The 12,388-nt window shown below is 32.8% G+C and overlaps 2 protein-coding genes across 2 annotated transcripts in view; one reads left to right on the top strand and one right to left on the bottom strand.

Annotated features, from left to right (window-relative positions):
- Tcs4 (Threonyl-carbamoyl synthesis 4) overlaps positions 1-12,388 on the top strand; it is a 500,068-nt gene that overhangs the window by 82,310 nt on the left and 405,370 nt on the right. The gene's annotated exons all lie outside the window — the stretch shown is intronic.
- Positions 1-12,388, bottom strand: part of myo (growth/differentiation factor myoglianin) — a 108,055-nt gene that overhangs the window by 12,750 nt on the left and 82,917 nt on the right. The window contains exon 3 of the mRNA XM_035359371.2: positions 3,213-3,395. Coding sequence (XP_035215262.1) covers positions 3,213-3,395 — 183 coding nt within the window. The remainder of the gene's footprint in view (positions 1-3,212; positions 3,396-12,388) is intronic.

Raw genomic sequence — 12,388 nt, 5'->3', positions numbered from 1 at the left:
TTTTTTTTTTTTGCGCATCTTTTTACATAATAACAATAGTTCTTGTATTGCTATTATAATAATGAATTCAAAGAAATCATAACGATAAATGTTTCACAGTTCTTTTAGTCTTACGAAACTTCTAAATCTTCGTAAATGCAAGGCACTGATAACCAACAAAGGGATCTCGGTAAGGTGAAAAAGACATTATTATTAGTTGTAAGGTTTGTTTTAATTAATCCGTTATTTTCTAATGTTAAATCTTTCTTACACTTCCAAGTTTCGTCAGCTCTACCAGAAATGAAAAATATGGAAGTAAAACATCTAATGAATGAGAATCATAAGATAAGGAAGAGGGTGTTGAAAGCTCAGCCACAAGTGCGGGGCTATTAGATTGCAGCCACCTATATTTGCCAAATGGCAGTTTTGTAAGGAGAAATTTAAAAAGAAGGCTGCATTTGAACTAAGCTCAATCCATCTTTAATGATTTGAAGCTGAATATACATTTATGGTAACAGACACATAGAAATAATTAAAGGGAGTGTAAAATCACAAAAATACAAAACATGTTGGAAAAATGTCTCTTTCCTACAACCTAAGGTAGTGCGCTTCCTCTGGAAGAGCAATGTTTCAACAAGGCAATACCACTTGCTATACATCCAGGGTTCAGAAAAAAGTATTTTACTTCTAAAGGACTTCAGATACTTGGTCGGCCTAAAATATTTTCGATATGAACCTCAATAAATATGGAACATTTTCAAATATAAAAACCTACGAAGAAGAAGTAAAAAAAGTGGATAAACTAATTCAAAGAGCCCAGAGAATGAGAAATTATAATAACGATCTGTAGCACTAGCAAAGTCTCTATAGGAAGAATGTCCAAAAGAATCCAGACATTATTAAAAGTAAAAGATTGTGTCATACTAAAATTTAAATGTTTTAATATTTCTAAAACTGTACAATTATTCATTACAAGACTTCTATTTGGAAATACCATTAAATATAATTAATGAATAATAAATCACTTGTAATTATGGCAATGTATAACTTAGCAACATCTTATTACATAAAATTTTTCGAAAGACAGTTGTCAGAAGACACCGAAAATCGAAGTCAATATATAAAGCAGAAAATTAATTGGGTATACGGATTTAGGAAAATCTAAAATCAAGCCTTTACTTTTTGAAATTCGTTTTCTCAAAGAATCGAGTTTAGATTTCTGTACAGTATTTTACATTTCAAATTTTGGTTTTCGACCTCGTGAAGAAATTTCAATTTTCAGAATTTCAAATAAATATTTTCACTTTTCTACAGATAAATATTGCAAAATACATTACGCAGCTAGTAGACATTCTGATCAGCAAAAGTTTTCCCTTTGCTTTCAGAAACTTACTAAACAGTTTTTCTGTAGTAGTATTAGCAAATTTTGTTTAAGAATAAAACATTAGATGTGTATTTTACATTAAAAAGCGTTATTTCAGTTCATTCGGTTTATAATGTGTTGAAGCAATACACAAGGGTATAAAATAAAACACCAAAAATATTCTGCCTTATTTAAAGATGAATACTTTATTAGACAGATCAATATTTCATTTCCTTTATCTTTAAGAAACTATGCAAATCTCATGGTCTTTTTAGATGAGACATCTACCAGTATTAAATCTTAAAGAAGTATATTTAGCAGTTAAAAACAAGCAAATAGGAAATATAGATATAAAATTTGGTTACACATTTATATATCACAAGATATTCAATCACAGAATATTTTTAGTTAATACCCTTCAATATAATCTCCTGTCATATTTATACCCTTCTGCCATCCTTCTAGAAGGGGCTGGATGTTAATAGAAGACCGATTTTTTGTGATGTCATAATGTCAGGAGCATAAAAGCATTAAAGCTCGAAGGTTTCCTTTTTTTTTTTTTTTTTTTTTCTTTTTTGCGAAAGTGTTTTCTCCTTTGAGGTTAGCTTAGTTTCGGAAATCAAAGTCCTGGTATGAATCTGATCTGAAACTATCATTCAATGAACGACTGCAGTCTCCAGCGAAAAATCACTCCAATTATCCAAGAATCTCAAAATGACGTTGTACCAGAGTTTGATGTCCAGAATGTGATAGTTTGTTATGTTGTTAATTAATACCACAGAGTTGACGTAGAATGCTACCAGCATTTAATGGAGCATCATCATTTCTCTTCTCAGTTTTGAGAAAGTAGCAGAGTTTCAAAACAAAATGCGCCCACTGCTTTGACTGAGAAAGACTGATATCTCATACTGTTGCTTTCTGGAAAAATTTGCCAGTATGAATGGGAGTGAAATCTATTTGAAAACCCAGCCCCTATTTACGAACATTCTCACTGGAACTATGTTTTGCTGCAGTTAATATCTATGTATTTGTAATAAGAGTCAATTATATGACTTCACACATTATGACAAAGCAAGATACGGTTTGTATAAGTTTTTGTTTAAATACACTAAAGCATAAATGTGATACATTCATGACTACCGCCTCGGCTTAGAAGGGTGGGCACACAGCATCAGATTTTTAAAGGGCTTCAAAATGATTTTTGTTGTTTGACTTCTGATTAAGTATCTATTCATAATCCTATTGTTTTCCTAACGAGAAAAGTATTGAGGGGGCCCTTGAAAAAGTAATGTGCCTAAGTCCCTCAGAAAATCACTGACAGACAAGCGGCTTCACATAACAGATACAATCCTTCGAACGTTAGATACTCAATTACCAAACGTTATTAAAAGCAACTTGATACACCCACAATTAATGGCGGAAGATAACAAATACGAAAGATGTTATCTGAAGGGATCTTATGGCTGAACATGGTTTGTGAATGAATAACTTGCAACATAAAAGCATATTGCCATCAATTCCTCATTTTATAAGGACATTCATTCACGATATCATGACAGAGCTAATACTTTAACAGAAGAATAACTACAGTTAAATGGAGGATAATTAAAATATTGAAAGAATCGTAAAGGAAATGATAGTTCATAAGGGAAATTATGATATGCAATAGGAATTTCAGCTATTTTAATAAAAATATGCTAGTAAACACTCTGAAAGAAACACTCTGAAAAGAGGAAAATTCCCGTATGATACTGATTTAATTTTGCTTCATTTGCGCCGCTTTTGGGAGAAATTAAAAATTGTTATTTCAATAATCAACTTTAATTTTCTCGAGTGAATTAGAAACAAGATACAGAAAAGAGATATTTACCATATTTTCTGTATAGTTTTCTTCTGGTGTTACGATCAACCTTTGAACGTCTGATCCAGAAGAATGAAGAGCAAATCCAAAATTTTCTTTTGGGTGTTTAAGCCAATTAGTTACTGTTTTTTTCACATCAAATACCAACCAATTTCCATGCTTATTCTTTTTATCTAAACCTTTTTTTCTAATCTAAAAAAGAAAGACAATTCATTGAATAATGTTAAGAAATCCGAACAAAAATTAAGCTCATGTTCTGAAAATAGATATTAATTTATACATAAACCGCTTGCATAATAATAATTAGTTAGTTTAGGTACTTAAGTCTGATTAAACAAATTAATGATTAAATATCGGTTAAAATGCGCTTTGTGTAAACAGGCCTTTAGAAAAAAATACGCTTTTTTAGAAAAAAATACTCCTTTAGAAAAAAAACGCGCTTTATTTGGAATAACAACAAAGGTATTCTCATTAAAAAAACGTTTGTTACTGCAAAATTCTTCAACATATTTTTACAAATTATTAATGAAAAGATAATAGTATCTCTTTTAATAGTCTGTATGCGTTCCTAGGAAGCAAACAAAACGGTGAATGAAATAGCGTTATTAAAAATTACACAAAATAAGGATAGGTGTTTAATGCGATACAGAAATAAATAAGAATGATTTTAATGCCACTTTTTTCTCCCCAATAGTAACTTCAAATAATTATACATACACACATATATATACGAAAGGTATATTTTATTTTTTTCAGTTAAATGGCTGGGTTTTTCTGAAAATCCCTAGTTTTCCAATAAAGTGCATCACCTAATGTTACCTCGTGGTTTGTTTGAAGCAGAAGACATGAAAAATGAGCAACGCCCTCGCCGGGACTCGAACCTCGGACCTGTCGAATACACGGCGACTGTACTAACCATTACACCACGAATGCATGCTAAGAAGGCGGGAGAAATGCCTTATATACTCCTTCTTTTAAAGGCGACTGGGATTAGTGCACCCATTCGCCAAATCCTGGTGATGGAGAATCACTATCCACCATCGTTTCCAGTTCAGGCGCCACTGTAGAGTCTTTAGGATTTTTTTGAAGCAGGAGACATGAAAAATGAGAATGTCCTCGCCGTGTTTCGAATCTCGGACCTCTCGAATACGCGCCGAGTGTGCTGACCATTACACCACGAAGGCGGGAGAAATACCTCATAACCTGCCATATGTCTTTTCGATTATGAAACAATTCTTAGTAACAAGATATCATGTCGATTACACTTTGTTTTGCTTTTTAACTTCTGTCAAAATCTAGGTCACTCGCTATAAAAATGATCTCTAATTTGCGTTAAAGCAAACTGAGAAAACCTTTAGAATGTTACTTGTGCTCTTCGTTTCTAGAATCACTGTTTCTATGCTTTCTAGATAAATTATTTGCTTCTTCTTGAAATCAGCGCGAAAATGATATTATAAGTTCAGCAATTCATTTGATATGCCTCATAGTGTTACTAATATTTCCTTAATTGTAATTATTTATTTAAATTCCTATATAGAATATTAAAAACGTACTTTAATAGTTTCCTTATTATACTTTGATTTGATAATGCACAATTTAGAGAATATGACTGTTGGTAAATAATGAATAAATCATCTCAAGTATCATTACGCATACGTCACACCGTTTGAGACCACGTATAGGATAGTAATTTTATTGCAGAGGCAAACAGTAAAATTCGCAGCATGCTCGCGATTAAATACTTAAATCTGCAAAACCTTCACACCTTGAGGTTCACATTTATGATTTCACCAAAACTTTCGTAGAAGAGGTTTTACACAAACATCTCGGGGAAGTGTAATATCTTCAAAAAACAGAGCAGTAAATTAATTAACTATTAACCCTTTGCGGAACAGTGTGTATGGTCTGGACGCACCTAAAAATTTCCTTCTGTATGCACAGAAAAACTGAATAAAAAAGGATTTATAGGTTACTATAGGTTACTCTGAACCTTCTTTATTTAGAGTAGATGGCAGCTCAACACAAAACAGTCCATATATTTTAGCCATGTTTAGTTATTTAAGAACCTCGTTTTTCAAAGAAATCTTCCAAATTTTTTTAGGGTATAAAAAGAATCGTTTGAAAAGAAATTTATATGTTATTTTTTTAGCTGTATGATAATCTCCTTCTTCTACATTAGTTTTAAATTTTTACCTTGAAATCTTGCCTAAAATCAAACGGCGAACTCTAGGTGTGCCCAGATCGGGCTCACCGATAATCTTGGACAACTGAGAGTCTGTATTCCTTGTTTCTCCGCATCTCATCGCTCAGTTCATTGACAACAATGCTCGTTTCAGCACTTTTTTCGAAGCTCCAATGAGTGTGCGCACTTTGTGCACTCCCACATAATTAAAACGATAAGTGCTATCTTCACTAAATTTTATTTGTGTACTCCTCCAGGCCTAATTAGACTGCCTATTTTTTATCAAAACTCTGAATTTAAAAGGTAGCGTGTTGAAAAGGGTTAAGGAACTAAATTAAAAATTATATTACACATACTTAGTTCAAATGAACATTTATAAACTTATTAAATTATAGAAACGTATATAGCACTGTTTTAGATCAAAGATTACAAATTAATTGAATGGTGTTTCACACACACACAAATTTTCTTCACTAGGCAGGTCGGTGTGAAAGGTTTTGTACAGCATCGAAAACTGTTGTCGGCAACGAAGAGTGGCTTATGTGATTTCGAGAAATTCCAGAAGTCCATAAAAACTAGAGTAATTCAATCATCGGGATTGAATGTGAATTTAGAATTTGGAAAAGGGTTACAATGCACTGTATTTTAGCGGAAAATAACATAAAACTATTAAGTATAAAAATGATCTAACATTTATAATAGAAATTTAAAAAAGCAATGAAAAAAATCCAGCACTCTATGACTAGCTAAGAGGTCCGCAAAATCTATGAAATCCTCTGATATTTCCAAAAATAAACACTGGAATTTGTGCCGGCTTAGAGTTTTTGTTCTAATTACACATGTGATTAAACATATCTTGATTATATTTGGTGTGTTTAATTTGTTAAATTTATGAACATGCTTGCGATCTCCTTACTTTTATATCATATTCTATATTATAGCCTGTACAGTAAAATATTTTTTTTAAAATTAAATTTGCAGATTTTTAATTTTTATTTCTTCATTTACTTAACTGATGACATTACGACGACATGAAATATCACTTTTAACATATGCTACGGAAAGGTTTGAAAATGCTAATAACAGGTGTATCGTGCATATGACCTCGGATTACTGCTGAAGTTGTCAACAGAAATCGGCAACAGATTTTTTATGTTCTGCTTATGCATGTAGTTCTGCTATATAGATAAAGTTGATAATTTGGTCAAAAATAGACAGTTTTTGCTTTTAATATTAACGCTACCCGAGGTGTCCTCGGATAGAGGTAGTACATACGGAGGTTTAATATGAGTTCGTCGGAATGGTTTTTGTATTCTATTAATACAACGGGGCTGTGCTATTTCTGGAATGTTGGTGAGTACGATTGATTACATAAATGGAAATTCCGTTCTTGATTCGCGTTGCAGGAAACTTGTGCGTACAACAGGACATTTGTGTTGCAGGAAACTTTTTCCTATAATAGGGTATTTTGTCTTGCAGGAAACTAGTGTGATTGTCAACTGTACGATATGGAACTCTTTAATGTTGTAAATAATGCTACATGCAGAACAATAAAATACATACCTAGTATTAGGTTGTTAAATAATGTGGAAGGGTCACAGTTTTTACTACCAATAAGTTTCATGATAAGGACATGAGATATATGATGTTTTTAATACTTGCATATTTCAGGCAAATTTGATGCTGTCTACGGTATCCTACGTTTCTTCCAATATTATTTAACTTATTGCTTATTTTAACAATTTGTTCTTTTTACTAATAAATGACTGAAATATTTTGCATTTCTAAATTAATTACTTTAACACAAAATTATTACGAATTTAGTGTTTCTCAGTATTCCGAGGGGTGGCGGAATAGCAGAGCAGTAGCTTTAAGACCTGACTGTATTATTTACTATCTTCTAACGATAATTTATGTTTCGTTAAGATTTCGGTCATTATACAAGTAAAGGAGTTTCTTTTAGTGAGGCTTAATTGTATTATTTTCAAGTCATAATATAGAATTAAAGTCGTAACTTCCAATGCGGATACAATTAAAAAAAGAAGAAAAAACCGCCGAGTTTCTTGAAAAGAGCTAGAGTAAATTGGAACTTGCTTATCCACTATCATTTCATAATTAATAGCAGTATGAATGAATGTTCATAGTTTATGACAGTTTTACAGTGGGTCTATACACAAGCTAGTGTTTCTAATTTGTCATATTCAAGAAGATTTCTTCTCATAGTTATGTCATATTCGAGATCAACATTTACAACAACATTTGAATGAAATAAAAATGCTTTGCGTTGCTACGCTACTAACATAATACCCAGTAAGAAATAATAAGAAACTTCGCTCATAAAATATCTGAGCTTGAAATGTTTTTAGCTTTTCCTGTAAGTTTAAATGATAAAGTCTGCTGTTCAATCAAATGCTGAATTTTTTTAAAAAAAACTTCATTACAGACATATAAAAAATATATCTAAGGGTAGTCGCTGAGATCGAAAAGTGAAACCAGTGTTTATTTAAAAACGAAAGTAATACAAGGACTCGTGAATATTAGTTTTTTTATGAATACAGTGACATTTTATATGCAAATGTTTCAACTTATAGAATTCAACTAATAGTACGATATCCTAAGTTTGAGCTTTTGTATTATTACAGAAAACCCAGCTGCGGTAGGCTAGCTTCCCCGCGAAGCGAGTTTAAATTTGCCAGATTTGGCGCGAAATCGCCCACTTAGCGAAAACGTTGGCGAAGTAGTTAGTAGAAATGTTCCGAGTTCAGAAATTAACTCGAGGGCGACTAACCGACTCGGAAGATGTACATTAGTGCTTTGCCGTGAAGCTGTCTTCACCGTTATAGTCTGATAGCCTAAAGGCTGTGTTGGTGATTATTTCAGCGTGTTTATCGTAGTTTTTCGACGGCTGTAAACGTGTCTTTGGAACTCTCCTGTGTAATACTGACGAATAAATCGTGTTTTGATTCTTCATCAAGTGTTGTCACGAACCTGTAGAACGCAACAGTGTTAAAGCGCCAAATAGATTAGCCTGATTATAATGTTCCTTTAAAATTTGAGCTCTTTTATTAGAGTGACAAATTTATTATCTAATATTATTTATTAGGTTAATATTTCTATTTTGAAATTTGTACTGTTGTATTAGAGTTCCAAATAACAAAAGTATTTTGTGGTGCGAATAAATTTGAGCTCCTGTGACAGATTTATTACATAATATTAAAAGATTTCCGTTTGAAATTTGAGATCTTTTATTAGAGTTCCTAATCAAGAATTTTGTCGGGTGAAGCAAATTAGAGACTTCAATTTTTTATCTACTTTAGTATTTTTTATTAAGAGCAAGCTTGGCAGATTATTGAACGTAAAGTACATATTTTTATTGCATTCAGTGTTTAAAAATACTTTGTGTCTAATTTGAATTTCTAATTATAAAAAGGCTAGATTGAGCAAGCTGATTTGAATTTTTGAATAGTGTCTAAAAGCCTTTGAAAATAATTTTGATACGCTGACCAAGAGTTTCCTGTTTCAAAAAGTGTCTTTTCTTGCCAAGGGTAGAAAACAGGATTCATTAGAAGCAGTCGAAGAGTTAGGTAAGGAAGTGTGGATAACTACTAGAAATCCACAAATTAAAAAAAAATAATCCTTGGAAGTCAAGTCAATTTTACAATGAGGAAGAAGTTAAAGTAATTCTAAACTCAATAATTGTTGATCGAGAATGCCTGACTCAGGAAGCGAAAGAACGCCAGGCTCAGGAAGCAAGAGCACATAAATTAGAAATAAAGCGGATTGAATTGGAAAATCAAGAAATATGAGTTAGAGAATCAATAGCGAATATAGTAGACTCGAGTAATAAAATCTAGTTGGCAAAAATTACTCCAAAGTTCAATGAAAAAAAGGATGAAATGGAACTATATTTAATAAAGTTTGAGAGAAAAGCTGAAATGGCTCAGGTCTCTAAAAAGATTGGGTGGCTTACTTTTTGAGTGCTTTAACTACCGAAATCTCCAATACATTAGCCAGAGTAAAAAAAAAATCTGAAGATGTAACTAAGTACGAATATGTGAAAAATCTAATCTTAAAAAGATATAAACTTATTGCTAAAAAGCTGAAACAGTGCTTTTATCGACAACAAAAGACTCCTGAAAAGTTTTGAGGAAATTATGCTCATAAACGTTACATTTATTTTTTAAAATGGATCGCGGATTTAGAAACTAAGACATTTGAGAATTTGAAAGGCTCAATAGTTACCCAGCAAATTAAATATAGGATTCCAGTAAAAGAAAAGGATAATTTTCTCGACCATTTGATGAAATTAAAAATTCGATATGAGCTAGCAGAAAAATTAGACGAGTATGAGAGTATTAAACAAAGCTTTAAGAAGGAAAATCCTAGAAAACAAGGTTTAAAACTTCAAGAAAGTCATCAAACTGGGAGCAGATTGCAAAGTACTTATCACAATAGATATAATCCTAAAGAAATCTCGAAGGATTTTATTACTAAGTCTATAATTAAGACAGAATTTACTAATAAAATTCATGAAAGAGAATTTGAACAGAAACAACCTCATTGTTATGAATACAGATCCTACTCGCAATATCGGATAAACTTAAGAATTTGGAAACTTGTAGCATCAACTGAAACTGTACCCTCAAATGAATTTTACAAAAATAGTTTTAAGGATATTATAGCTCCATATACTAGCCTAGGTAAAGTAAAGGTTATAAATGTCCATGCTGAGAGATACTGGTGCAATTTTGGACTTAATCTTATCAGGTTCAATGTTTCTTCCAACCTTCTTCGGAAACATACAATGACCTGACTAGGAACAGAGAGCTTACTAAAGCTATGTTCACTAATTGTAGTAAGTAGACAGGATACAGACGAAGGGTATACAAAACCCTTTATTTTTCTTTATATACAATGACTTCCGTACTTCGGAATACAATGACCCTCCACTCGGGGTCTAACGTAAAAGGTATAAAAAATAAAACTAAACTCTAATTTAACTTTAGAATAACACACGTGGAAGATTGGCCTTATAATAACAGGAAGCGTATGTAGCACAGAGACTGTGAACACTACAATACGTTTAATTTATCAAGAGGATTAAAACCTCTGGCCTGGAAGGCGAACAGCAACTGCGTAACTTCTAAGGTAAGCGGCCTGCGTTGACTTACTGCTTCCTCTCTTTCGCTTGGCAAAAAGGCCACACTTAAATACTTGGCGTTCGCCAGACAAACTTTGCATAAAATCCTTAACGCTTATAATTCTGGCCGGAAGTAGAAAATAAGAAGTGATAGTAAAGATTTAAAATAAAATAAACGTTAGTAAAACTTAAGATCCTTACATACTTCCCGCCAGAGTTAATTTAGTTTGAAACTGAGGTCTAAAACGACCTTGTTGAAAACTTTTAGCTCTAGAATATAACGCGAGGCCAAACTTTTACAATCAAAACTTCGTTAGAAACTAGAAAATTTAAAAAAAAGAAATTTGTTACAATAGCAGCTCCCAGGATCTACAACAATCTTTTTTTTTTTTTTTTTTTTCATCTGTACTGCATCTAAACAGGAGCTTTATTCAATTCTGGTTCCTTCCAGAGATCTGGAAGGAAAACTAGTTTAATGAAATGTTACACAATGACATTGAAAATAACATATAGAATATACTTCTCTTAACATTCTTATTTCATTCATGACTATTTTAATTATCTCTCCCCTTGCTCTCTGACATGTGTTGTAAAAGAACACCAAACACGAATGTGTTTATGTCTATGTGTTCAACACTTCCTCCTACAATCAAAACACTAACGTGTTAAAATTCAACATAACGAGACCTCTTAACACACCCTACTTTCAACTCTAAACCCTGAGGTACTATTCTAAAAGTGGCTAACCCTAAAGTGTAGCGTCAGAGAGCCTAACTACATCATTCAACCTTTACCACATATTCGCCATGATTTAATCTTTACAGTCACACGAATAACAAATTTTTAACATTACTTTCACTTTTACCATATCACGGTATTTCTTAACATTAAAATAACAGTTCACATGTATATAAGAACATATCAACATGCCGTTAATTTTACACATTTGAAAACATACATTAGTAGTACATTGTTAACTTCTATTCTTTTCAAAGCAAGTGCCAATTCTTTCTACATTGAAATAATACTACATTTCAAAAAGTCTTTCAGACTAAAACTTCTTTCTTGCTTTCTTTTCTTGGAATGTTTTAAATAAAATTTATACAATAACTTTTTACAATATTTAAGTCTTTACACAACGCTATTATATATCAACTTTAGTTTTACGCACGAGTAATTTAAAAACATAATACGAAAATCGGTCACAACTCATTTCTCGCCCTTTTGGCGATAAAGGTAGACCTCGCATGAGGTAAAACTTCTTGAAATCTGCCACTTGCAGTAAGAATGAAAGATTAACTTAAGTTTGCAAAGTAACATAAAATTTTACTTATCTTTGTAATATTCGGACATCCTTTTCTGGGCCCAGTCTTTAAAGGTACTGCAGATATTAGCCTGGTTTATCCTCCTTCTTGTACGGGCTCGCCCTTCAGTGCTTTCCTCTGGAAGCTTCCGTTTTTCACCAGTACGGCCACCCTTGAACACCTTCCTTTTCCCCTCTGCTTGTGGTCTTGGCCGTTTGAAGGCAGCTGGTCTTGGCGGAACCGGGAAACTTCTGTTGTGATCCTGCTTGGACCTCGTTGTTGGCCGTTCAAATTTTTCTTGTACTTTTTCCTCCGCCGCTGATGGCCCTTCCGCAGTTCGGCGACTTTTGCTGCGGAGAGTTCTGTCGGATGAGTCGATCCTCCGTTTTAAAGCCGGGTTATAGTTGCCGTCCTTTCTCCTGGTCCTCTTCACATACGTCGTCCTTCTCCCTTCTTCATTCTGGGGGTGTTCGTGAACTCTGTTTTCTGGACGGTGGAACGGCTTCTTTTTCTTTTTACCTTCAATTTTTCCGCGGGGCAATTTTCTTTTCACTTGCTT

The sequence above is a fragment of the Stegodyphus dumicola genome, chromosome 2 (assembly GCF_044657685.1).
Source record: "Stegodyphus dumicola isolate Sdum_Otavi_A_Nest chromosome 2, ASM4465768v1".
Taxonomy (NCBI): Eukaryota; Metazoa; Arthropoda; class Arachnida; order Araneae; family Eresidae; genus Stegodyphus; species Stegodyphus dumicola.
The sequence above is the reverse complement of the archived record's forward strand: the minus strand, read 5'-3'. Positions and strand labels throughout refer to the sequence as shown.